General features: G+C 37.0%; 1 protein-coding gene across 10 annotated transcripts in view; it reads left to right on the top strand.

The window, feature by feature from the left end:
• Atrx (ATRX chromatin remodeler) overlaps positions 1-27,788 on the top strand; it is a 139,114-nt gene that overhangs the window by 69,485 nt on the left and 41,841 nt on the right. For 9 of the 10 annotated variants that reach the window (XM_031366413.1, XM_031366378.1, XM_031366406.1 and 6 more), the window contains 12 exons: positions 3,775-3,911; positions 4,362-4,535; positions 7,409-7,502; positions 8,808-8,910; positions 9,586-9,828; positions 14,038-14,179; positions 14,998-15,107; positions 15,751-15,897; positions 16,024-16,201; positions 21,627-21,764; positions 23,036-23,211; positions 24,839-24,956. In XM_031366413.1, coding sequence (XP_031222273.1) covers positions 3,775-3,911; positions 4,362-4,535; positions 7,409-7,502; positions 8,808-8,910; positions 9,586-9,828; positions 14,038-14,179; positions 14,998-15,107; positions 15,751-15,897; positions 16,024-16,201; positions 21,627-21,764; positions 23,036-23,211; positions 24,839-24,956 — 1,760 coding nt within the window. The remainder of the gene's footprint in view (positions 1-3,774; positions 3,912-4,361; positions 4,536-7,408; positions 7,503-8,807; positions 8,911-9,585; positions 9,829-14,037; positions 14,180-14,997; positions 15,108-15,750; positions 15,898-16,023; positions 16,202-21,626; positions 21,765-23,035; positions 23,212-24,838; positions 24,957-27,788) is intronic. The other variant, XM_031366397.1, reaches the window with a different exon arrangement.

Below are 27,788 nucleotides of genomic sequence, written 5' to 3'. Positions count from 1 at the left end.
CTTAGTGTTCACTGTTTTTTAGAAGAATTAGTTCATATGGATTTCAGGGTCCTATTCTCTCATTCATCAGCCTGATTGTGGGGTTTTACTCTCCCTCCCATATTGTTTTGCTTTCTCCCCCTTCCCTTCCCTCCCTTTCAGGAAATTGGAGACTCTTTTTACCTTGGGCTCTGCCCAGGTTTGCCTCCACAAGAGTGGCATGGCTTGTGTCTTTAATGCTTCTGATAAGAGTCCTGACTGCTTTGGATGCTCTACCTTGCCCAAGATATAATTTTGATCATTGAGATTCCAGGGGCAGTACCTTGTTGCCTGGATGAGTTTCCCAGAAACGTCCTGGAAAGCCTCAAGAAAGGAAACTTCAGAGCAAACAGAATCAACTAGGGATCATGACTATACATCCATCACATGCATACCAGCATGGGTTCAGCCGAGGCCTCCAAAATGATGCTTTGCCAGCCTCAGCTGGTTCTCAAGTGATGATGTCTTTGAAGTCTCTGTGGCCCGTGACTCCAGAGTTAAATTAAGGTAGTGGAGTTTCCCTTTAAAGCACCTCACAGCGGGCTTTGTAGGTGGGACACATCTCACCTCAGCATGCTTGCTGACTACTCAGGTTGAAGGTTGGCCTCAGCCCTTAGGTCCTTTCAGTTCTAATTTTGTCATATTATCAGGTTCTGGTAGAGGTTATGCTTCTAGCCGTCATTCATGATTGATTTTTGCTTTTGAAATTTACTCTTAATTATGCATATATCTTTATGTGGATATGTGTGTATGAGTGCAGGTGCCCACACAGGCCAGGGATGTTGGATGCCACTGGTGCTAGAGGAGATGGTTTGGAGCTGCCTAATTTTGGTGCTTGCGATTAAATTCATGTCCTTTGGACAAGCAGTACCTGTGCATAATTGCTGCCTTACCTCTCCAGGTCTCATCAGTTGTAATTTATGGTAAATACTTCAGCTTTATTAGTAACCTTGGCTATAATAAGATTTTCCTTTGGTAAAATAACGGGTCTCCACTAGTCTAGATTTAACTACTGATGGAGAAAAACAACCATTCTCTGAAATTTGTGGTTTGTTTGCTTCTAAAGTGACTATAGTTATTTCCCATATTACATATAACATTATTGAAGGTTATTGGCAAGTTGTCATTTTAATATGTGAATTTGATTTTGTTTTCTGTTATTCATTGTACAATTTATTAGGTAATATTGTGTCATTATTTACATAAATATTCATTAGATCATGAGAGCTAATTAGGTAGATTTGTATATTCTGACTTCCCAGTTAGACATATTCTTAAGAACCTAGAATTTAAAAGAAAAATTATGTGATTGCTTACAATTCTCAATGAGGTTTTAAAGTTAGGATCAAACTTTTAAAGAGATTTGAATTTGTAGTCACAAACTATAGTCAGATGACTGGATTGACATTCATAGTAAGTAGATTCAGATTTGAATTTGTAGTCACAAACTATTCAGATGACTGTAGTCAGATGACTGTAAGGAGATTCAGAATATAGTTAGTTCTCTTGGCTCTCTAATGTGTTATCCAACTGATGTTATAAATCTTGCAGCTTCCAGTGAAATACAGTTTTCTATTTCTAATCTAAAACTCAACACTTCATGTACAAGCTTTATACATACAGACTCATTTATCTAGAATGCATTACCTAGTTTAAATTGAGAAAGATTTTCCTGGTTCCTGAGAAGTACTTGTTATAGTCTGTAACTTTTCCATAAATATCTTTTCATTTAACATTAAACAACTTCCCTTTACTCTGTAATCGCTAATTGTCTTAAGGAGGAAAATGTATCAGATAGTTTTTACTTTATAAACTGATCAGAGTAAATGATATTTGTTACCTTTTTATTGTCAAAATACGATATTGCAACTTTTAATTAGTCTACTGTTGGTAAAATGCTTCCTATATGCAATACAAGCCCACACCACTCATCCACGTATAAGACAGCAAAGCTTGCTTTCTCAACTTTAGTTAAGAGTATCTATATGTAATTAAAATACAAATCAGAGCAGAAGCCACCAGAAAAGCAAAGTCATGTTCATCTACATCATTTTTTTGTGATGTCTTAGGAGAAAGTACAAAGTGACATATAAGCATTTATGGAAGTGATTTTCTGTTTTGCTTCAGCCTAGGTGTGTTTGCTCTGCATTTGATTGTAAATACCATGTCTGTCAAAACAGAAGCCTTACTATGTATCTATATATTACTACTTCTTACCATGGGGTGAATTCTTGATTGAAATGAAACCGCATGCTAAGAAAAGGAGAAAGGGGTTTCTTTCTATCTATCTGTCTATCTATCTATCTATCTATCTATCTATCTATCTATCTATCCATCCATCTATCTATTTCATATGAATACATTGTAGCTGTCTTCAGACACACCAGAAGAGGGCATCAGATCCCATTACAGATGGTTATGAGCCACCATGTGGTTGCTGGGGATTGAACTCAGGACCCTTGGAAGAACAGTCAGTGCACTTAACTGCCAAGCTCTCTCTCTCACCTTGAGAGAAACATTTCAAACTGAGAAATAGCAAAGGTGTCTTGGCCTTGTAGCATATACTTTTAATTCCAGCATTCAGGAGGCAGAGGCAGGCCTTTGTAAATTTAAAGCCAGCCACGGTCAGATAGTGATAACCATGTCTCAAAACCCGACAATAATCAAACAAACAAACAACCGAATGAACCAAACAACAACAAAACAAACAATAGGGCAAAAGCCAATAAAGGTCCCATAGGCCCAACAATATCATCTTCACTGGATTGGTCAGTCTTGATTGCCAAGTCGATGTTTTCTTATCTCACAGATGTTAAATCCTGACAAGCTGTTAGGATCTTATGACCTTCTTTGTGAGCTTTTTCTATCAGAGTTTCATTTTATTAGTTACTACGATTTATAAATTCATGGCAAAAGGATACTCAGATTGGTCCATGACCATGCCTTTAAAAAACTTCATTATTGCTTTCATTTTACATTTTGAGATATAATTTTCTTTAGTGCAAACTTAGAAATTTCCTAGGAGTGTATTTTTAGGATAATAGTAAAAGGTGTATTTTCTCCTTAAGCAATTTTTTATTAGCAAATTAGTTAAGAAGCATTTTGAGGAATTGTGTGAGCAAAGCTATTGTGGTTTATTTTTTTCTGAAACTTACAATTCATTTATGATAATTTGTGTTCATTGACCATGTAATAAGGAGTACTCATAGCCTTTCTCTACCCCAGCTTGATTATTATTACTAATGCTTGATGGTTGCTTTAGTACTTGATATTATGGTGTAATTGAAACTTAGGTCCAAACATATTCTGTAGTTAGAGATGCTGTTTCCTATTAGAGACTGGTTTGTTACACATTGATTTTTCTGAGAATTTGTTCTCCTGTTAAATAAAACCTCTCTTTTGGCATTTTATCTTGGAATGCCATTAGTTTGGATAAGTGAATTTACTGTTGTTAGCCTATCTCCCCATGGTAGTCCCTGGAGCGTGGCAGCATCAGCTTTCGATTGGTCAAAGTAATTAATAAAATCCCTCAAAGTTTTTAGTATATTGAAGATTTGAGTGGAATTGAAATGAGTGCAGTGAACATTTTTGTTCATTGGTAGCTTATGTTAAAACATGGTTCCTGCCAGTCTCTTACTTGTGTATAAAGTCTGTTGACAACATTTATTCCTATTTTGATACAGAGATTTGTCTTTAATTCAGCGTAGTTCAGCCCTCCAATACAGCTTTATATTGTTTTTTTTTTTTCCTCTACAGAATTGCCAAGAAGATGCTTTTAGAAGAAATTAAAGCCAATTTTTCCTCTGATGTGGATGGATCTTCAGATGATGAACCTGATGGAGGAGAGAAAAAAAGAATTGGAAAACAGAGTGAGGAAACACCAGGCGATGATGGTGAGCTCCCCAAAGAGAAGTTATGTATTGGATTTATAGTTTAATTTATTAGCCACTTAGTCTTTGAAGAATGTGTGGCCAAAAAATTTCAGGAAACGACATTTGAGGTTTTCAAAAAAAAAATGTTTAAAACTTTATAATTCCAACTCATTCAAGTATCTTATGATAATTGTGTATGTTACTGTAGTTGTTTTAGTTCCTACCTATAAACTGTAAGGAAAACATTTTATGCTTATACACACTGGGGATACTTAGCCCATTGTCAGAAACCAAGGCTGATAAATGATTACCTGTTTTCACCAGTGATACTAAAGTGCACAGCTCATGGGTACCAAGAAGCTTTTCTGTAAATGATGGCCATTGTAAATACACAGAATAGTTTTAAGAATCATTTAAATGAGAGTCTGTTGAAAGAGCACTTTTTTTTAATGTCTTTTCTTTCTTTAAAAGCCTCGAATCAAGTCAATTCTGAATCAGATTCAGATTCTGAAGAATCTAAGAAGCCAAGATATAGACATAGACTTTTGAGGCATAAACTGACTCTGAGTGATGGAGAATCTGGAGAAGAGAAAACAGCAAATCCTAAAGAGCATAAGGAAGCCAAAGGAAGAAATAGAAGGAAGAGTAAGACAGTTTAATTGTGAATGTCAAGAAATTACTGGTTTTTGTCAATGAGTTCTAGTATTGAAATTTGAGTATATCTGCTTAGACACTTAATCATTGCTCCTAAGAGAATATCAGTACATTGGTGATTTCCTACTGAAAGATAATAGAACATAAAATTAATTTGGGGAGATTTGTGAGTTTATATGTAAAACAATTCAAATTATGTTTTCTTTGTATTGGGAATCTGAGTCCTTTGTTTTATTTTTGTCTGTTTTTTTAAAGATTTATTATTTTATTTATTTTATGTGTGTGAGTACACTGTAGCTGTACAGATGGCTGTGAGCTATCACGTGTGTGGCTGCTGGTCATTGAACTCAGGACTTCTGCTGGCCCCGCTCACTCTTGCATAATTGACTGTAGCTGTCTTCAGATGCACCAGAAGAGGGCATCAAATCTCCTTACGGGTGGATGTAAGCCACCATGTGGTTGCTGGGATCCGAACTCAGGACCTTTGGGAGAGCAGTCAGTGCTTTTAACCACTGAGCCATCTCGCCAGCCCTATTTTTGTCTGGTTTTAAGACAGTGTCTTATACTATAGTCAGTCTGACATCAAATTGATGACCCTCTGTGTACTGAAGATTATGGTTTATGCCACCCTGCCATGTATGAATGAATCTTTCACATTTCAAGTGGTTACCTGTTTCTAGGGCCATATTAAGTATTGTGAATACAAAAATGAATACAGAAATAATTGATATAATAGTTTTCTCTTTGGAGTAACATGGGGAGTAGTGAAATACATGAAACTGGAGCACATTGTTTTGAATGAATTAAGCCAGACAGAGAAAAAAGTATTGCATATTCTCATGTAGAAGCTAAAGTTTTGATTTCATAAATTTGAAAGTTGGCTATTTGCCATTAGAGGTTAAGAAAGGGAAGAGTGGAGCAAACATAAAGGAGTGCAGAATAACACATGCAGCTGACGGAGGTTTTTCTATTCTACTGCACAGCAGTCTGACTATACTAAATTGACTGTGGAGTTGATAATGATGTAGAAGAGGGCAAGATGAAGTTTCCCAGCACAAATAAGTGATTAGTGTTTACAAGCACAGAATTAGGAATTGCTTTGATTTGGTCATTCTGCATCATGTTGGATTCTGTGTCCTTTCCACATGGATGCATCGTTATTTGGACACTGCTTTCCTTTCTTTTCTGGTTTTGTAATACGATCTAAGATCATCTTCCTTTTCTTGCCCTATGTGCCCTGCCAGAAAGATTGGCCTTCTGGTATTATTCTGTTCCAGTTCTGACAGTTGTGATGCAGAAATACAAGAGGAATAATAGCATTAGAGGTGCCTTCCACACTCAGTCACAATATCTAATCTTATGTATGCTCCCGGTGCTGGACTAGAAAACTGTAACATTTTTGCCATCAATAATTTCTGTAGCTTTGGAATTCAGCCTGTCTTCTACTCAAAACCAGGAGTGTCTTAATGGTTTCTATTATTTGTGATAAACACTATGATCCAAAACAAGTTGGGAAAGAAAGGGTTTATTTCATTGTACAACTCTCAGGTCACTTCTATCACTGAGGGAAGATGTGCAGGAACCTGGCAGTTGGGGCTCAAGTAGAGACCATAGAGAAATGTTCTTCATGGGTTGCTCAAGTGGCTTACTTATGCAACGCAGAACCGCCTGCCCAAGGGCAACACCTTCTGCAAAGGACTGATCTCCCCTCCCCAATCTACCTTAATCAAGAAAATATTCTACGTTTTATCCACAGGCCAGGCCAGTGCGAATATTTTCTCAGTTGAGAGTCTCTCTTCCCAAGTGACTCAATCTTATGTCAAGTTGCCCAAGCAACCGCCATTATTTCTGCCTCCATTTCAACCTCCAGTTTACCTGTTACTGCTTTCCTTTTAGAGTCCTTACTTAGGTCATTGCTTTCTATGTCCTGCAGATGCTTTGTATTATCCTCATTGGCAGAGTTAATAATCATCTTATTTAGCTCCAACAGCCTGCTTTATTTGTTTGAATAGCCACACCTATTTTTTTTTTGATTAATTTTCCTTTGGTTGTCACATATTTTATGTATGGCTAATTCTGATTTTTTAAATCGATATACTACCAAATATTTGCATTTTAGCTTAGAAGTAGTTTTATAATTATGCCTGGAAGGAATGCGTACATACAGATTTACTATACCTTATCTGCTATGGTTAGTACTAGAAATGCTTTGGTTTAGTGTGTGTGTGTGTGTGTGTGTGTGTGTGTGTGTGTGTGTGTATGTGTTTGTATTTGTTAAATACTGGTATGTACATAATGAGATATCTTGGAATTGACCATGTCAAAACACAACCTTGATTTATGTGTCATCTATACCTCATGTACACAGCTTAAAGGTAATTTTCACTCATGGGACATCTTGATAGTCATAGGCTTCAGAGTTTGGAGCATTTTAGATCTTCTGATCAGGCACTTGTGTGCGCGTGCAGCACACACACACACACACACACACACACACACACACACACATACACACGCGCGCGCATACTCATGTGCAGAGGGTTTCTCTGTGTAACCCTGGCTGTCCTGGAACTCACTCTATAGACCAACCTGGCCTTGAACTCAGAGATCTGCCTGCCTCTGCCTCCCAAGTGCTGGGATTGAAGGTGTGTGCCACTGTGGTGTGTTTGAATGGTGCTTATTATCTTTTGTAATAAGCATTCATGCACCAACACATACACACACACACACACACACACACACACACACACACTCTCACTCCTGATGGTCTTTATATAATTTTCTAGTGTTTAAATTTGAAATTACTAAGTGGAGTTTATTTCTTTTGAAAAATATTTAGTATTGTTATTTTCCTAAATTTTCAGTGAGCAGTGAGGATTCAGAAGACACTGACTTTCAGGAGTCAGGAGTTAGTGAGGAAGTCAGTGAATCTGAGGATGAACAGCGGCCTAGAACACGGTTAGTATTACAGTTTTTTTTCTTTGTTTTGCTTTATTTTTCAGTGTTAGATATTGGACCATTGAGAGATGGCCACATAAGTATAGCTGCCCATTGCTGAGACTCATGACCAGAGCTTATTCCCTAAGACTTATAGGACGAAAAAGGAGAAAACCAATTCCTGCTGGCTTTTCCTCTTATCTCTGCATATTTGTGTGGCCCTGCCTTCTGCATAATGTTATGAATTAACATGAATTGACTATATGTTCAAATTGTTTAAAAAATTGCTATGGTTGTAAATAAAGTTAAGTAAACACAATATATAATATTTTGATTTGAAATCAATTCATAAAAGAGGAAGAGGTGCCAATGAGAAAGTTCACTGGGTAAAGATACTTGACTAGCCTGATCCTTGGGACTGCTTGGATGGAAAGAGAGAATTGATTCCTATATGTGCATGTGTATGCGGGAGCATGTGCGCGTGCACACACACACACACACACACACATGCCCATTGTATAAATAAGATATGTTAATAAACACTGAGAAAACAAGTAGTTATACTTTGTCTGTGGAACCCAGGGCCTTGTGTGTTCTTTGCAAAGACCTCTATCCTTGAGATACAGGCCCAGGTCATCATTGCCCTCTTTTTTAATCTTCCCTTCTTCCCTCCCTCCCTCCCTCCCTCCTCCCTCTCTCCCTTCCTCCCTTCTCCCTCTCTCCCTTCCTCCCTTCTTTCCTTCCTTCCTCCCTTCTTCCCTCCATCCCTCCCTCCCTTCCTTCCTTCTTTTCTCTCTCCCTCCCTTCATTTCTTCCTGTTTTATATAATTTGGCCTGCTGGCCCGGAGCTTACTATGTTGTCATGATGACCTTGAACTTCATTACTCTTATTTTCACTTCTTGGGTATTGAAATGATAGATGTTTTCCACCACACCCAGTGTATGCTGTGGCTGGCACAGGGCTCTCTGCCTCGTAGTTATACATAAACTATATTTTTAAGTCCTCATTACTTTTTTAATTGCTTGATTTTTGTAGTGCTGGGAGTGAAACCCCCTGGTCTCAGGCATGCTTTGCATGTGCTAATTTATTGAGCACAACACTACTAAATTATACACTTAGAAAATGTTAAGATGGTAAGTGTTGTGTTTTGTGCATTTTATCATTACTAAAATAATGACATGGTGTATATCTGTGTTTGCTACTCAGTGCCATAGCATGTGCGCAACATATACTTGATCCTGCCATGTACTATTTCCAAAGTAGTACATAACTCACTTGAGGGTACTTGTGGAAGCATTTTACTTTACATTTAAAATTTTCTTCAGGTCTGCAAAGAAAGCAGAATTGGAAGAAAATCAGCGGAGTTATAAACAAAAGAAGAAAAGACGGCGCATTAAGGTTCAAGAGGATTCCTCCAGTGAAAACAAGGCAAGAATGATGTGTATTGTTTGCTTCAATTGAATTTGCTCTTTGAATTTCATTCAGTAATTACATTTTATTTTATTTTATTTTATTTAACTTTTTAAAACTTGTAGAAAGAGTCTTTTTTCTTTCTTGATGTTTTTTCTTTAGCCCCACAGTCCTTAATGGCTTATATTCTTTTTAATTGTTTTGAGTCATGAGATTATGAAATTGCCATTCAAATGTTTGTTTTTGGTATGCATGCAAGTTGTGATTGCCGGGCCATGCAAATAATTACATTTTAAAGGATTTCCCCCTACTTTTTCTATATTGGTTTCATCATTTAGCATTCTTAAAAGCACTGTATCACCTCACATTTAGTTTTTTACATTTTCTTTTTTTATTTAATAACAGCATGTATAATGAATACAAAATGGTATCATATTGCAATCTTGAATTTTATTTTTCCGTGACTCGGGCTGCTTTTTATTTTTTTGTTATACATTTGTGTACATTTACAAAATGAATGCCCATTTGACTCCTTTTCCCTGATTGTTTTCCTTTGTCAAGGTTTATTAAGTTTTTGACTGTCTTTATGTCTAGATAGAATTAATAAAGCTTTTTTGCCTCCTATTGGTGCATTACATATGCAATATGAAGTGAATACAGCAGAACATTTTTACTCTTTGTTTCTGTGTTCAGAGCCATTCTGAGGAAGAAAAAAAGGAAGATGATGACGAGGAGGAGGAGGAGGAGGAAGACGAGGAGGAGGAGGAGGAAGATGAAAATGATGATTCTAAGTCACCTGGAAAAGGCAGAAAGAAAATTCGGAAGATTCTTAAAGATGATAAACTAAGAACAGAAACACAGAATGCCCTTAAAGAAGAGGAAGAGAGGCGAAAACGTATTGCAGAGAGGGAACGTGAAAGAGAGAAATTAAGAGAGGTAACCAACCTTCTAATTTGCTATAACTTTCATAGACGTGTGTCACAGATGCATACAGATCTTCAAGAGTTGAATGTCCTTAATAAACTACAGATTTCTAGGTAAAACTCTTTTCAGCAGTGCTAGTATGCTTTTCTTTTTAGTCTACGTATAATTAGGTACTTGGAAACACTTGAGACTCTTGTATGATCACAAAAATTATTGTAGTATACTTAGTTAGGAAAATAATTTCTTTTTAAATTTTTCTTTTAATTTTTAAAATTGTGTATGTTGTTGTGCATATGTGCCATGGTGCCCATATATGTATCAGAGGGCACTTTGTGATTACTTATCTATCTCCCTTTGCCTTTATGTGGGTCCTGGGGATCTAACTCAGTTGTTAGGCTTTTATAGAGAGTATCTTTTTCTGCAGAGCTGTCTGGCCATCCCTGAAATTCATTTTTATTTGTATTAAATGTGTCTATTTTTAAAAAAAACATTATTTTAGTTTTAATTACACATGTTTGTGTGTGTGTGTGTGTGTGTGTGTGTGTGTGTGGTCTTTCTGTCTACATGTGGGCTTGTTTCATATGTGTTGGTGGTTGCCAATTAAGGCCCAACCATGCTGTCAGGTCTGCTGGAATGCTAATGCTTGGAGTTATAGGCATTAGAGCTGCCAGACAAGGAAGCTGGGTTCTCTTCTCAAAGAGCAGTATGTGCTCTTAACCTCTGAGTCATTTCTCTGTTACCCCTGCTTCATGCATATACTCACAGTGCTAGATTTATTTAATGTATTTACTTTAGTTTTAGATTATTTTGGGATAGTTCCCCATAATAATATCATCTTTTTTTTTAAAGATTTTATTTATTTATTATATGTAAGTACACTGTAGCTGTGTTCAGACACCCCAGAAGAGGGCGTCAGATCTCGTTGCAGATGGTTGTGAGCCACTATGTGGTTGCTGGGATTTGAACTCAGGACCTTCGGAAGAGCAGTCAGTGCTCTTGACTACTGCTCATTCAGCCCATCATCTTTTATCAGTAGTTAAGATTATAACATTAGAGAGAGTAGGACCTTTTAACCATTAGTAGGACATTTTATATATCATTCCTTCAAGTAATAGGATTTTGAGGAAGTTTTTTTAAGTTGTCTTGCTTTGCATTTTCATGATTCTCACTGTTCTGTGTTATGATTGTACATCTCTTGAGATGGATACCCTTGTTTGCTTTCTATAGGTCTATGTGAGTGGCCTTCTCTGATGATCTCATTCCTTAGTAACACTCAAAGACAAGTTAATGGGAACACAAAATCAAACCAGATATTGGAGTACTTTTTAAAGCTGTTAAAGCCACTGTGTGTGGTAACACATATCTTTAATCCAAGCACTTAGGAGGCAGAGACAGGCAGATTTCTGTGAATTTGAGACCAGCCTTGTCTACAGAGTGAATTTCAGGACAGCCAGACCTACAGAGAGAAATCATGTCTTCCAAAAAAAAAATGTTTAAGCCAACTACTACTCCATTAAGAATCACAGGAACAAAAATATCACAGATAATGATTTAGAGTAAGCTCTGAAGTTAAAATTAATGTACAAGTAATAGTAAAGTATAAATTTAATTTTGAAAGGTATAAAGAAAGCTTACTACATGAAAGAAAAGAACTTCCTATTTTTGAATAGGTGGTGCTGCTCATGGCCACAGTGAGCATTTCTATTATGGGCTGGCTAAGTTCTTTCTCCAGTGGCCAGTTCCTATATGTAAGTATCTATAGCAAAGGTCCAAAATGAAGAGTGCTCTCTCTGAAGAATGCTCCCTCTGTGCTTTGTTTCATGTTGCATTAGAGTGTAGGAGAAACATGCAAAGCACTGAGATTTGTGGTAGAGGGTAGTGTACCCACATTCTCTGGTACATTCCTGGCTTCAGTGACTTCGGATCTGCCTGAGAAGAAGGGGTTACAGACATCAAGGGCTTCACCTGCATATGAACAAATTAGCATACACTTAACCTCATTGAAGATATTCATTTATTGTCTTACTATTATTAGAGAAGTTGGGAGTGCTAAGGCTGTAATGATCCCTTGCTTAATATTTCACTAAAGTTTAAGAAATTAACCAGGACTCTATTTTATCTAAGTTTGTTTCATTTTCCCAACATACTCAGTGACAGAATGATTTTGCTTCTTAGAATTCGAACATATAGCCCCTTATCACCCACTACCTGGTTTCTCTTCACTACTTGGCATTTTGCTTCCACTTTTGCTGCCCATAGGAGAGCATTTCATTCTTTTTTACATGGCTAACCTTTGATTTATCAAGACCACTTAAGAGAATATGTTTTGTTTTTTTGTTTGTTTGTTTGTTTGCTTGTTTTTTCAAGACAGGGTTTCTCTCTATAGCCTGTCCTGAAACTCACTCTGTAGACCAAGCTGGCCTCGAACTCAAAGATCTACCTGCCTCTGCCTTCCAAGTCCTGGGATTAGAGGCGTGCACCACCACCGCCCTGCTAGGATATGTTTTGATTATGTCTGAGTCAATTGATGATTATTCAACTCTGGGAACAGTATCAAATGGTGTTTATAGGTCTCAGCATAGACTCAAGGAGGACAGATTTATACTGGATGTTCATAACAGAAGGCAGGAACCATTTACCATTTTAACTTTGTGCCCACCGTAGCATGCAAACAGGCCAAGACATTTAAGAAATTTCACTTTTTTTCTAGTGGCTTTTTTCTCCTGTGGTATGTCTTATATCATCCATGCTAGGATATAATAACTAATGAATTCTTTTTGTGTGCTAAATCCTTAATGTATTGTGTATCATTTATTTTCTACAGTACTCCTGAGGGCTCTTGAAATATTTCACATGTATTCAAGTATAGAAACCAAAGCGATGAAAAGTTATTGTAGCATAATAAAATGGATGTTGAACCTAAATTTTATGGTCATTTTGCTCAACTATATTGTTTCCCAGTATTGTCTTTGGTGTGTTATTCAGTTAAAGTATTTTATAAAGTCAGTATCCATATAACTCCATACAAACTTGTGATTTAATTTGTAATTTTTAGATTTGATAACATGATTATTTTTAAAAAATCACCCTTTTAAAGAGACCCCAACTTTTATTCATGAAATTGCATAGTTTCTTAAATTTGCTTCAGAATCATTTAGGAGGGGGAAGGGAGAGATGGATTATCATTTCAAGGGTTTTAGTTTTTTTTCATTTTTCAGAGACACACTCTCTATATAGTTTTGTCTGTCCTGGAACTCCTGAGTCTCCTGTCATCACCTCCCAAGTAGTGTGAATATAGGCTTATGTGACAATGCATGGCACTTAAAATGTTTTGTTTTCTGTGGTAGAGATTGGAACACATTTGCCTGGCACATGTTAGGCAACTTCTCTACTACCAAACCACACCCTACCTGACAGTTTTCAAATCAAGAATATTTGTTTTGTTTTTGTTTTGTTTTGCATCAAACAATAAAACTATTCACACAAAAATTTCTTTTGTTAAAACAGTATTGGTTTTGTTTAATATCATAGGCTATATATGGAAGAACTTCTTTAGCTCTAAGTCCCTTCTTTCCCATCTATAAATTGTCAATTAGAATTAGCAAAAACAACTAAGTGTATAACTGTATTTGTGCTTGTATGTATGTTTGTCCATTTATTATTTTGTTACCGTATATTTTTGCGTATGAGGTACATATGTATGTAGAGCCCAGAATTCAGCCTTGAGTGTCATTCCTCAGGAGCCATCAACAGTGCTTTTGAGACAGAGACTCTCAGTGACTTGGAGCTAGCCAGTTATGCTATGCAGGTTAACCACTGTGTCATAGGAGTCTACTCTTGCCTTTTTCCTCCTTTCTTTCCTTTCTTCTTCCCCCTCTCCAGCCTCCTTCCCTCCATTTCATGCATTCTGGGTACTGGACTGAGGTCCATATGATTGCACAGCAAGTAATGTACTGACTGAGAATTCTTTTCTCAAAAGTTCTACCTAATACAACTGTATTGGTGCTATCCTGGGTCAATGGTAATTTCTTGGTTTACTATAGTGATTTCAAGTCCATTTAGGGTTTTTCTTCTGGAAAACATAAACCTGGACTTTCTCATTTTGGATGTGTTCTGTAGAAATCGTTTGAGTCTGTGTTTTGGAAAATCTATCTTGTTACGATTTCATTGCTTGAAAGAAATCTATGAGCTTAACTATCAATGACTCCTTTTCTTTTGTAGGTGATAGAAATTGAGGATGCTTCACCTACTAAGTGTCCAATAACAACCAAATTGGTTTTAGATGAAGATGAAGAAACCAAAGAACCGTTAGTACAGGTTCATAGAAACATGGTTATAAAATTGAAACCCCATCAAGTAGATGGTAAGATGCTATTAAATGACTCAGTCATTTTTAGCTAAATTTTACCTATGTTTTGTTTTCTTCTTTTTTGCCTAGCATTTTGCCAATCATTGGAGATACATTGTTGAACAAAAATAATATGATTCCAGCTGTTACAGATCTTACAAGGAAGTAAGGAAGAGCAAGTTGCGTATCTGCAAGCGTAGTGTTTTAAGTAGGCAAGATGTACTACTTATAAGTGGGAATCTGTATAGCAGGTGGAGTTCTATTGCAGAGTGCTTGGCTAGAGCACTGAGGTCTAAGTAGAGTTATCCAAAAGCTTTCTTTGGGAAATGACATTTCAACATTTTCAAGTAAGTGTTTACTTGGTTTTCCTACAGTAGTATTACAAAGTTCATCATTGCCCTGCTCTCTGCTGCCCTACTTCCTGAGGTAGTTTGAAATGTGTATATGAAGTGTTCCATAAGGGAAAGAAACAGTTCTTTCTTCTTGGATCACCAACTCCTTGTATTCAGTTTCTTCTCCTGGACAGATTCTTTTTTCAAGTCTTCTTCTGTCTCCGTTAGCCCTCCTGAGTTCTGGGGCAATGTAATGTGATAGCTTAGGCTAACTGAGCAAGGCACCCTTATCCTGTCTGCTTCGCTTTTATTTTGGATTTATTTAAGGAGAACAAACAATTCTAATTGCATTGAAAAGATTTTTTTAGCTCCAAGTGTTTTTTGAATCTTGTTTCTTGGGTGCTGGAGAGATGGCTTAGTGGCTTAGAGTGTTTATAATAAATCTTCATAAACAAAATAAAACTGTGCTCTTTCCTGGAAGTTTTGGTTTCTCATTTTTAGGTGTTCAGTTTATGTGGGATTGCTGCTGTGAGTCTGTGAAAAAGACAAAGAAATCTCCAGGTTCAGGATGTATTCTTGCCCACTGTATGGGCCTTGGTAAGACCCTCCAGGTAAGTGCTATAGGAAAGAAACCTATCCATTTTGGCACATATATTGGATTCTGCTGTGTTTGAGGTAGACTGTGGAGATTCTGCTGGAAAGAAGATTGATAAGATTCCTTCTCAAGTATTGAATATTGTGGTGGAGAAGGAAATTTTAAAAATCTACTTTCTGATACTGTGTTTAGAGGGAGGACTGAGAGGGCTAGCATCTTTAAAGAGGTTGTGATTGTATGCGTGTGTACATATATGTTTATAATAACAATCGACAAAAGGCCATGAATTTGGAAAGAGAACAAGACGAAGTATATGTGAAAATTCAGAGGGAGGAAAGGGAAGGAGGAAATGATACAAGTGTATTATAATCTCAAATAAAAGAAAAACCCCCCGTAAATATTCCTGATAGCCATTTCAAAAAATAGCGATGTTCATGCAAAGATGCTGATGTAGTTGAAGCAATGTGGTTGCAGGTGTGGCTACCTATCACTTCAAGGATAAATGAATTTAACTTATTTTTCAACTTTTATTAGTCTGCGATGGTAATAGGAATGTAAAGTCTTTTTTTAGTATTAAAACTCATTTCTTGGGCTTGGTTAACATTATATTTTTTTGTGGATATTTAAATGAAAATGTAACTTTCTTTACTTTCTTATAGGTGGTCAGTTTTCTTCACACAGTTCTTTTGTGTGACAAATTGGATTTCAGTACAGCTTTAGTGGTTTGTCCTCTTAACACTGCTTTGAATTGGATGAATGAATTTGAGAAGTGGCAGGAAGGATTAAATGATGATGAAAAGCTTGAGGTAACATTTAGTAATGTTTCCTATAGAAGCAGTAGCATGAGATTCATATTTATATTCATTCAGAAAGAAGAGTCTTAATTACTAGTGGATATTTTAATGGTAATATTTAGAAGTTTATTTTTGCAGGTCTCTGAATTAGCAACTGTGAAACGTCCCCAGGAGAGAAGTTATATGCTTCAGAGATGGCAAGAAGATGGTGGTGTTATGATCATAGGGTATGAAATGTACAGAAATCTTGCTCAAGGAAGGAATGTGAAGAGTCGGAAACTTAAAGAAATATTTAATAAAGCTTTAGTAGACCCAGGTAAGCTACTAGTTCTGACATTATGAAGGTAATTGAAAATTTATGTTTATCTTCAAGAGTTTCTAATTGAGCCAGGCATGGTGGCACACACCTTTAATCCCAGCACTGTGGAAGCAGAGGTGGGCCAATCTCTGAGTTTGATGCCAGCCTGCTCTATAGAACAAGTTTCAGGATAGCTGGAGCTACACAGAGAAACCCTATGTTAAACAGACAAAAAAAATTACAAATAATTGAACATTTATTAAGGACCTGGCATTAGTTTCCTTTGTCCTTGAGGTTTATTTTTATTATTATTACTGATAATTTAAATTCTATAAAACTATCTTTAGTACTCCTAGATATTTAGAGTTTCAGTGTTTGGGGATCTGTGGTTGGTGTGTTATTAGAAACTTGTAAACTACTGAATGGTATCAATCATTTCAGCATATTTTTTGTTACAGAATTTCTTGGGAACACTTTCAAACAATAGTTTTAAAAACTAGGCACGGGTTGGAGAGATGGTTTTTCAGAGGTCCTGAGTTCAAGTCCCAGCAACCTCATGGTGGCTCACAACCATCTGTAATGGGATCCAGTGCCCTCTTGTGTGTCTGAAGACATCCACAGTGTACTCATATGAATTAGATAAATAATAAAAATTTTAAAAAAAGAACAAAAAACAAGCATGGTGGTGTGTGCCTATAATTGTAGGCCTTCCTGTTTGACCGGGTCTTATGTGTCATAGGTTGGCAGAGTTTCACCTTAACATTCTGATCTTTCTGCCTCTATTTCCTGGGTGTTGGAAGTATAGACATGTACCACAACATCTCGTTCACATGGTGATGTGGTACTACAGAGTGAACCCAAGCCTTATGCATGCTGGGATACATCCTAGCCCTCAATTTAGTTGTTACAGAGGATTTGGATGCTGGATATGGTGAGTCATTTCTGGAGTTATTTCTGGAATCCTAGCACTCCTGAAGTGGAGGCAGTGCATATCTCAAACACAAAGGGGTTATATACCAAGGTAGATTAGTGAGTGAAAGCTGTTACTGTGTGTGCCTGATGATTTGAGTTCAGTGTCTGGAACCCATGATGCAAGTGGACAGGTCAATTCCAGAATCAGTTTATGATGCCATGACTTATTTTTAAATTTCATCTTAATTTTTTTTTTAAAGAGAGTGAGTGTGTGAGTGTGTAGGGGGATGATTAGAAATGAATGGATGAATAAATGAATGTGTGTGAGTCTGTGTGTCTGTGTGTAGAGGACAGAACACATTTTTGTTAGTTTTCTTCCACCATTGGGTTGCTGGCTGGCATAGAACTCAGGAATGTGCAGCAGGGCTGAGCACTTTGATATGTTGAATCATTTCTTTGTCCCCCTTTTATTTTATAAAAGAACATGTAGAGTAGTCCAAATACTGTTGGGAACTGGAGGCTAGCATAGAATTCTAGTATATTTCTGCCTTCTCTCCTTTATCCATTACTTTTTGATGTTCTTCAACATTGTCTTTGACTCCTAGTGGTACATCTTGGCTAACAATTTAGTAATTAATTCATTTAACTCATGAGCACATTCTACCTTTGCTGCCACTTCATCAGTAACCTCTTCTTGAATTTTTGTTTCCTTAATCACCAGAGACTTTGCCTCACTTAAATAAGAAGGCAGATCTAAGAGGAGACACCCAAAACTTTCAGGAACAAGACTTAGTATTATGTGACACAGAATGAAGGTCAAGAGACAGATCACCATAAAATCAAGATTTAAAAAAAAATAGTCCTGAGAAGCTAGTAGAACTACTGGACAGCCAGAGTTCTTAGGAGCACAGAAGCAGGGAAGAACTAGTTAGCCATGTAAATGTTTTCAATTCTAAGCTTTCTATAGAGTTTAGTTTCCCAGAGAATAGTTCCAGGCACCAGTCCAGCCAAGCTAGGTGTATAGTATCCAGCTTGATCTGAAATGAATATGGATCTTTTGTTGTTGTTGTTGTTGTTGTTACTTTGCTTGCTTGTTCTTGATGTAGCCTAAAACTAAGTTATCGTGACTCGACAGGGTTTCTCTGTATAGCTCTGGCTGTCCTGGAACTTACTCTGTAGACCAGGCTGGCCTCGAATGGTGACTCTTTACTAAAATTCTAGATATAGTTTTATTTGATGCTATGCTGATCTTATTTTTAAAATGGACTTATTTAGTTTAATTTTGTTATTTTTTTAAAAAAAGTTTTAAATAAATGTTTTGTGGGCATGTATATCTGTGCACCATGTGTGTACCTGGTGCCTGAAGAGGGAGTTAGAGCTCCCATAACTGAATTTGCAGATAGTTATAACCTGCCATATAGGTTCTAGGAATTGTACCTAGGTCCTTTGTGAAAGTAGCATGTGCTCTTAGCCTTTGAGCCATCTCTTCAGTCTTCTTGTTCATTAATCTTAAAAATTAGATACCAAAATTATTTTCATTTTGTCTTGAACAATACTTTGGTCTCTCCATTATTGTTTTCTTATATTGTATTTGTTTGTGACAAGGTGTTTCTGTGTTGCTTAGGCTGGTCTTGAATGCTTGATCCGGGCCCTACTCCTATCCCCTTAAGATTGTATTGCAATGAGTATCTTATAATGTCATGTAAAACATATACAAAGGGTAATATATTAAAGCATAAGATCTAAGATTTAGTGGTAGTAATACTTATATGTAAATTCCTTTTCCATCAATATGTTCTAAATTTCCATCAAGAAGTTCTAAATTTATTAGAAGAGAAATATGAAATATTCTTTTTCCTCAAGTGATTTCTATGGAGTGATGTAAATTGGTTGCAGCAAAGATGTCTATGACAGTTGAGTATTTGAAAACTTGGGTTTGTGTGGCTGCCTGCAGCCACTCACGAATGGGTCTTCTGGAATGGGCGTCAGAGCCTGAAAAATTAAGGGAACCGGAATAGGGGAAGGGGTTTAAAAAAAATGAGATGGAGGCATGTTGCTTTCAGTCCGCCATGATTATTGAACTCTCTTTGTTACAAGCAGCTAGGTAGAGCAACCCCACCCCCCAAAGTCCATCTGCAACTCTTGGCTGAATTCAGCATCTTCCTCTTCAATCTCTGGAGGGGGGACTTCCTGCATACCAGGAACTTGGAGAGAGGCGTGGCTGTTAGCCAGAGGTTGGAAGAGAGGCGTGCTATTTGTAGGAGCTTAGAGAAAGGCGTGTCTATTTGTGGCAAGGCAAGGTCTGAAAGAGCCAGCCCTTAGCTGAAGGTTTGTATAGAAGAAATATCCTAATTGAAGCCTAGGATAAGAGCTATATGTCAGAGCCAGACAAGCAGTTTTGAGGCATTATAATCCTAGACAGGAGGTAGTAAAGTAGGAGAAGCAGCTTGTCAGGTCAGAATCTGGAAACTTGGGAAGATTTTAGTATAACAACTATTTAGATTGACTGGAGTTGTTAGTAATATATCCTGATCTCAGCTCCTCTGGCTTTGCATTGGTACTTATAATTGGTATCATTTCTACAAGTGGCACAGAGTGACTACAGCCATTTAAGTATTGCTTTTGATGGTGGGAATGGAACCCTGGGGTAGTGGGGTTCCCACTACCACTGTGCTACACCTCTAGCCCTGGTTCTGATTTTTCAAAATAATACCAATAGGTGGCATTGTAACATTGTGAAAAAGAAACACTGTAGAATGATACATTTATTTGGCCCTTAATTGTCTTTGAAAAGTGTTTTCCTATTTACTTAAATTGGTCTGGCAGAGTTCTCTTACTTTAGTGATTTTAGAAGAATACTTTTAATTTTTTCAGCTTCAGAAGACAAAATCTGCATGTAAATGTATGAACAATATTTAAAGCACTGTTGTATTTTAGTAATACGGTGGTCTGCCTCCTTCCTTTTAAATAATTCCTTGGAAAGACACAGGAAAACCTGAAGTTGTTATACTAGTGCTTATGAATTGTTACACTGAAATAATTCAAATTAAAGTTACCACAGGAAAAGACACATTGGACAGGGTTCAGGAGTTTCTGTGTTGGGGCAAGTGGTTATCTTCTAGTAAAGTCATACAGTGAGAGCTAACTTCTTCCAGTAAGGTTGTATAAGTATTGTCAGCCTTCTGGCTTGTTTTCCACTTGGTTAACTCTCCAGTTTCTGTAGATGTCTAAGAGATTCTTAGGCCCCTTACTGTAAACAACATTTTAGAATAGAATGTCTGGATATTCTGAAGTTTCTAGATAAAACACACATATCATGCCACATAGAGTATTATAGCTTTTCCTTGGGCAAAATTAATCAATCTTAATATTTTGCACCCCTACCCCAAGTGTTTGTGCATGTACATAGCATTTCAACAGAGGAGTATAGATGCCTTCTAGCCAATTTGAGCTTTTTAAATGCAAATGATTTTAATAATGTAAACAACTATAGACTTTTGATGGCTTTTGATGGGTTCATTTTCTTTCTGACTTGATGATTATGTGAAAGTCATGAATTCAGTAGGAACTGTACTTCAAATTTAGAAATTTAATTTTTGTGGGCTGCTGATGCTCAGCAAGATACTGCCTAAAAGTACAAACTTTAACACTGAGTTCAGTGGTACATATCTACAATCCAAGGAATTGGGAGGGGGGGGCAGGAGGACCAGTAATTAAGGCCATTCTCCTGTATTTTGTGTTATTCCAAGCCAGCCTTGGTATATATTAGATTCTGTTTCATATTCTGATTGAGGTGGAGCCTAGATCCTATGGAAGAGCAACACGTTCTTATAACCACTGAGCCATGTCTTCATTCTGCTCCTGTATTATTTCTTATAGCATTTGATATTTTTCTTTTCATGTATATTTAAACTCATTGATGTGTTAGGCAATAATTTTAATGTAATCTAGTGTCACAATATTGTTTTTAGAGATATTTCCTTCTAATTGTTATAAATGCTATTATGTCATCATTCTAACATATCTTAGTTTTAAAATTTTTTTTAATCCCTTAAAAGATATTTCTTTTATGAAATAGCCAAATATGTTGGGGATAATCTTCACTAGTATTTCCTTATCCTTTTTGTATTTGCTTTTTGATACAGGCTTTCTCTTTGTAGCCCTAGCTTTCCTGAAACCCAGTAGAACAGGTCTACCACCGTCTCCTTAAGTGCTAGGACTAAAGGTTTGTGCCACTGTGCTTGGCCATTTTTGTAAAATCTTTAAGCTCTTTCTTCACAGGGTTTGTTGTTGATCTTTACTAGTACTTTAATATTTGGTTATGGGGACTTGATTAATACTAGTCCAATTTCAGTCATGCACAGTGGCACATAGAATATGAATGTGCTTCTAATGATACTGCTTTCTCTTCTCTCTAGCAGTGTACAATGATGAGCCATATATAATTCGATGAACAACCTTTTTAGTTTTATTGTTTCTTTTAGTTTCATTTTGTTTTAATTAAGCGTTGTTTTTATGTATATTTTTATAGGCCCTGATTTTGTTGTTTGTGATGAAGGCCATATTCTAAAAAATGAAGCATCTGCTGTTTCAAAAGCTATGAACTCTATAAAATCGAGGAGGAGGATTATTTTAACAGGAACACCACTTCAAAATAACCTAATTGAGTGTGAGTTAATATTATGCCATTCTTTTGTAGAATGTCAATGTTGCCATTGACTCATATATTTTTGTAAATTTGGCCATTTGCTCTTTCTTCTGTTTGTTGACCATAATGTATAGTTGATTCTTCTGTAAAAGAACAACATGCTTTTCAAGTGCAGTGCTTTTTAAATACAAGTAGCAAACCACTGTCAAGACATGTGCCATTGTCATTGTTTAGATATAACTAAGGGGGAAAAATGCTTAAAAAGGATGAGAAGTTTTTAGTTGATTGCTTCAAAATATACAAAAGGTGTATGTGCTCATCCAAAGGTCTAATAGGGATATATATCCAGTTTGGAGGAGGACGTACCAGTAAGGACACAGAGTCTGGGTTTGATATTTGTATACCTGTAATCTCAGCATTGAGGAGGCAGAGAGGCAGGTGGATCTTTATAAGTTCGAGAACAGCCAGTAATACATAGTGAGACTTTGTCTCCCCCTGCAAATATCAAAATAAAAAAGAAATGCCAGTTGTGAACATTTTGGAAAGTGGGCATGAGAGAAAAAGAACTTCTAGCAAACCTTTCCCAGAGTAGCATTTGCTCAGACTGAAGACAAAAGCGGAATACATGGAGAAGTGCCTTGTGACATTCTCTCACTGTCATGTGATGGAATAGGAGCTTATTTAGCAAATTGTAGTTAGCATCATAGGTGTTCCACATTTTCTTGTGTGTTTGGCTTTTTGTTTGTTCATTTTTTTTCCCTATTTCTCTTCTGTTCTCCTTTTACAGAAGTGCTATTTTACGTTGTGATTGCGTTTCATATATGATGATTGATGGCCCCTTTAAAGACTTCTGTAGCTGAATCAAGAACTGAATTAGCTATAGAACTTAGCCATATCAGCTTGTCCTCTATTTGTATTATTTTCATGTGGTATTTAGTATTTTCTTTGCAAGATGCTCGCACTGATCATAAAATCATCATTGCAGTTATGTATACTTGTTTTATGTTTTACATGTTATGAATAGTAATTTAGAATCAACTGCTTTGTAACAAAATAGGTCTTGGATTTATGGATGGTGTCTTTCAGTTTCTTATATGATTTATCTAGTTCTACATAAGATTTGCAACCAGTTTTTATCCTAAGCTTAGATTCCCCCCCCCCTTGCCTTCTTTACTGCCTCCCACTTCCCTTCCTGATATGAGATGATCATTTGGCTTTAGGAATATTACGGACATTTTTTCTGGGTCTTTCTATCATTAACGTTATTAATGAATTAATGTCTTGTCTCTTAGATCATTGCATGGTTAACTTTATCAAGGAAAATTTGCTTGGATCCATCAAGGAATTCAGGAATAGATTTATAAATCCAATCCAAAACGGGCAGTGTGCAGATTCTACCATGGTAGATGTGAGAGTGATGAAAAAACGTGCTCATATTCTCTATGAGATGTTAGCCGGATGTGTTCAGGTACAGAGATGCTCCACAATAACCGAGATAATGTAGTCCCAAATAAGGTTTTTACTTTAAGCTTGAGCTACTTTGTTTCATTTTCTTTTTTTTTTAATTTTATAATTATATCTCTTTGCATTGATTTAAAGATCCACCAATTATTCACATTTATAATTCCTTTCCCAATTTAAGAACGTAGTTGATCTATACACTTTCTTCTTCTTTTGCAGTGTTCATGTTTTGGTTCATGTTCTTAGAGCAGTGGGGTCTGAAGAAGAGCACAGCTGTTATGATTAAGAAATTCTTATTCATACTTGACATGGTATTCCAAACCTCACTGTTTGAGGCTGTAGTAGAGGCTAGTATGACTTAAGAGAGGAACGATTTTTAAAGTAATTGTTAAGAAACAGTTTTAGGGCCTGGCAAGATGGCTTAGTGGGTATTAAGGTCCTTGCTACACAGCCTGGCAAGCCAAGTTTAATTTCTGGAATCTGTATAAGTTGTAAAGAGACATGGGTGCTGTCACATACACATCATCCATACATTCATCCACAGTTTCTTCATACATCCTTTCACAGACACATGCATGCACTCATGCATACACCAGTTTTATTACTTTTAGGTATATACCGAACAGATTAATAATATTATTTAAATTAAGACCGTCAGTGAATGTACAGATAGGTAAGTTTGTAGAGATGTAGCTATCAGTTCAGAGATTTCAAGATCTATATTCTCTCTTAAGACACAAGACACTAAAGGTAGCTACAAAAATGTTCTACAGGGACAAAAAGGCTGTCCTTCAATATAACTATAGTGCTATCATAGAAGATAATTGTGTTTGATCATGTTGGCTATATGTACTATTAAGCACTTCACTTCTGTATTACTATTTCTACCTAAGCAGTAAGTTGGATTTTCTGTTTAAGTTGTTACTTTTATTTAATAATTATTAGTATTTGTGGGGTTTTTCTGTCCCTCTAAGAAAATTGTTTTATTAGTGTTTTATACATTTCTTATTTCCTCAGAGAGTGCAAACATTGCCTCAGAAGTTATTGTTTGGCATACAACTCAGATTGCATTAGAATTTGGATTTCATGGGGTTTTTTATTCCTTTTTTTCTCCTTTGAGATAGGTTTTCCTTATGTAGCCTTGGCTGGCCTGGAACCCTTGCTGCTCCTGCCTCAGCCTCTCAAGTGTTAGGATCACAGGCATGTACTTCAATACTTGGTTCCATGACACTTTGATTCCTATGATTCCTATGTGAAAACAAAGTTACTTTTGACAATATTGCTTGTTACAGGACTCTGTGATGTCACCAATTCTGTGCTACTTTTTTTTTTTAAATATAGAGATGACCATCTTGAAAAATTGAATTTTGTGAAGTAATCATATGACCACTTGAATTTAAAACCTGATGGTCATGTTGCAGTATCTTTTTTATCCATGTACCATATTGTCTAGTCATATGAAATATATTAAGTATAATCATATGTGGTCCCTGTTATGAATTGAGAGGGAAACTGTCCTTAAGAAAATATTGACTATGTGTCTTTCAGCTCTCAAAACCCACTGTTCTTCAAGAAGTTTCTTCTGGTTCCATACTTCAATCATTGATTTGCATTTTTTTTCTTGTTAATTGCAGAGGAAAGATTACACAGCGTTAACAAAGTTCTTGCCTCCAAAACATGAGTATGTGTTAGCTGTGAGAATGACTGCTATTCAGTGCAAGCTCTATCAGTACTACTTAGATCACTTAACAGGTAACAAATACATTCCATTGTTTTAATTTTCTCTATGAATATATTCTTTTTCTGAAATCTTAGTAATTTTCCATGTTGTTTGCTTTTTTTTCTCTTTAGTTTTCCATTTGAATAAAATAACTATGCTTAAAATTGCAATGTTTATAATTAAAATCAATGCTAAACTCAAGGGACAAACCTAAAGCAATAATGTTTTTTGTTTGCTTGCTTTTTTTTTTTTTTTTAGACAGAGTTTCTTCGTGTAGCCCTGACTGGGTTATCACCCCCCGGCTAATGAAATAATGTTTAGCAGAAGTGCCCTTACCTTGATTTTCAGCACCCCTCCCTCTCCAAATACACAAGAAAATCCCAGAAATCTCTGTGTATTATATGTAATTCAGCCTTTGATTTATTAAGAGTAATTTATGGGGGGATGGAGAGATGGTTCAGTGGTTAAGAACACTGGCTGCTCTTTCAGAGGACCCAGGTTCAATTCCCAGCAACCACATGGCAGCCTATAACTGTCTGTAATTTTAGTCCCAGGGAATCTGACACCCTCACAGACATCTATGCAGCCTGAACACTTTGGATAAAATACAAAATAAATAATTTTTAAGAAATGAAAAAGAGCTAGCTTATGGTGGTCATAGGCCTTTAGTTCTAGCACTCATTGGACAGAAGCGAGTGGCTCTCTGAATTCAAGGCTACACTGTGAGTTCCAGGACAGCCAGGCCTATACAGAGACACCCTGTCTTGAACAAAAGATACAAAACAAAAGGAGTACTTCTGAAGCATGTGCAATAGAGGAAGCATAAAATTCCAGAGTAGTTTTTAAAATATACAGGTGCATTGGTTGTGAAAGGTATATTGATTAAATCCATGAGATTGTTTCATAACTATCAAGTTCACAAAGTGTGAAGGTGAAATACAAGGCAAGGGCTGGAGAGATGGCTCTACTCTTCCAGAGGTCCTGACTTCAATTCCAACAACCACATGGTGGCTCACAACCATCTGTAATAGGATCTGATGCCCTCTTCTGGTATGTCTGAAGAGAGCAATGGTGTACTCATATACATGAAATAAAAAAATAAATCTTTAAAAAATAAGTCAGTTAAAAAAAAAAGTAAGTAGTGTGAGTATAAATTTTGAGAGATTCTTAGCTGAGTATAGTAGCAAACAGATCTCCTGAGTTTAAGGCCAGCCAGCCATGTAATCAGACCAGGTGTGGGGATTGGGCAGGAGGAAAGGGAGAGACAGACAGAGGGAAAGGGAGTGATGGGGCAAGCTGGACAGAGTAAGAAATTCTAGTAAATGTCTCATCTTAAAAATATCAAACAGGCTGGGCAGTGGTGGCGCATGCCTTTAATCCCAGCACTTGGGAGGCAGAGGTAGGTTGGATTTCTGATTTTGAGGCCAGCTTGGTCTACAGACAATCAGGGCTATACAGAGAAACCCTGTCTTGAAAAACCAAAACCAAACTAAACCAAACCAAAACAAAAGAAATAAAGCCCAAAAAATATCAAACAGCATGAACCACCTTCCTTCCCCACTTTTTGTCTCCTTCCTTCCTTAGCTTTTCCTGCCTCCCCTTTTCATCTTATTCCCCTTCTCCTGTTCACCCCAAAAAGTTCCAAAACGGAAAGTCTCTAAATTGTCAGGATATAAAAGTCACTTGGTTTTATACTCCTCAGGGTTTCTCTCTGTAGCCCTGGCTGTCCTGGAACTCCTTCTGTAGACCAGGCTGGCCTCGAATTCACAGAAGATCTGCCTGCCTCTGCCTCCCAAGTCCTGGTATTAAAGGTATGTGCCACCAGTGCCTGACTTGAGGTTTATATTCATAATTTGTAAATTTTATACAATATATATATATCTGTATATCTCAGGCTGAGTCTCTTGTTCTCTCTACCTCTTAAGTACTGGAATTACAGGCATGTATCACGATTCTCTTTTAAGTCTTTGGAAGAAAAATGTAGTGACTTATTTTGAAAAGTTACATTCCATTCTGTTCATTCTTTATGATTTCTTTCCTGGTATAATTTTAAAATTTTCTGTAGCATTTGCTTTAGCTGATTCAATCATCTTACTTTTTCTTTTTTCCCCTTTTCTTCCCCCCCAGTTTTAATTATTTACTTACATTCCCATTGTTGGCACCCCTTCTCATTCCTCCCTCACACAGTTCCTGCTCTCTCTTGTCTACAAGAGGATGCTGCCCCCCCACCAGACCTCCCCCTTCCCTGGGTCCTCAAGTCTCTATAGGATTAAGTGTATTTTCTCCCACTAAGGCCTGACCATGCTGACCTTCGCTATATTTGTGCCAGGAGCCTTGGACTGGCCCTTGTATGCTCCTGGTTGGTGGTTCAGTCTCTGGGAGCTCCCCGGGGACAGGACCAGTTGTGAGTGAGAAATTTTGACTGTCCTTTAGTAACCCTATCCCTCTGCTTGAGGCCATGTCTATCTACTGGAGGTCGTTGGCTCTTTGAATGCCCTCTCCCCAATGTTGGGCATTTTGGCTAAGGTCACCCCCATTGAGTCCTTAGAGTCTTTCACCTCCTGGGTCTCTGGTACTTTCTACAGGGTTCCCCCACCCACCCTCAAGCTGCTTATCCCCATTCATTCTCTTGGCCCTCTGGGATTCTCTCCTGTCCCCCTACCCCCATACCTGATCCTGTTCCCCACCACACTGAGGCCCCTCCTTCCCTCTGCCTCCCATGATTATTCCTTCCACCTTCTAAGTGGAAACGAAACATCCTTACTTGGGCCTTTCTACTTGTTACACTTCTTATAGTCTGTGAATTGTATCTTGGGTATTCCGAGCTTCTGGGAAAATATCCACTTATCAGAGAGTGCATACCA

This window comes from Mastomys coucha, chromosome X (genome assembly GCF_008632895.1).
Source record: "Mastomys coucha isolate ucsf_1 chromosome X, UCSF_Mcou_1, whole genome shotgun sequence".
NCBI lineage: Eukaryota > Metazoa > Chordata > Mammalia > Rodentia > Muridae > Mastomys > Mastomys coucha.
The sequence above is the reverse complement of the archived record's forward strand: the minus strand, read 5'-3'. Positions and strand labels throughout refer to the sequence as shown.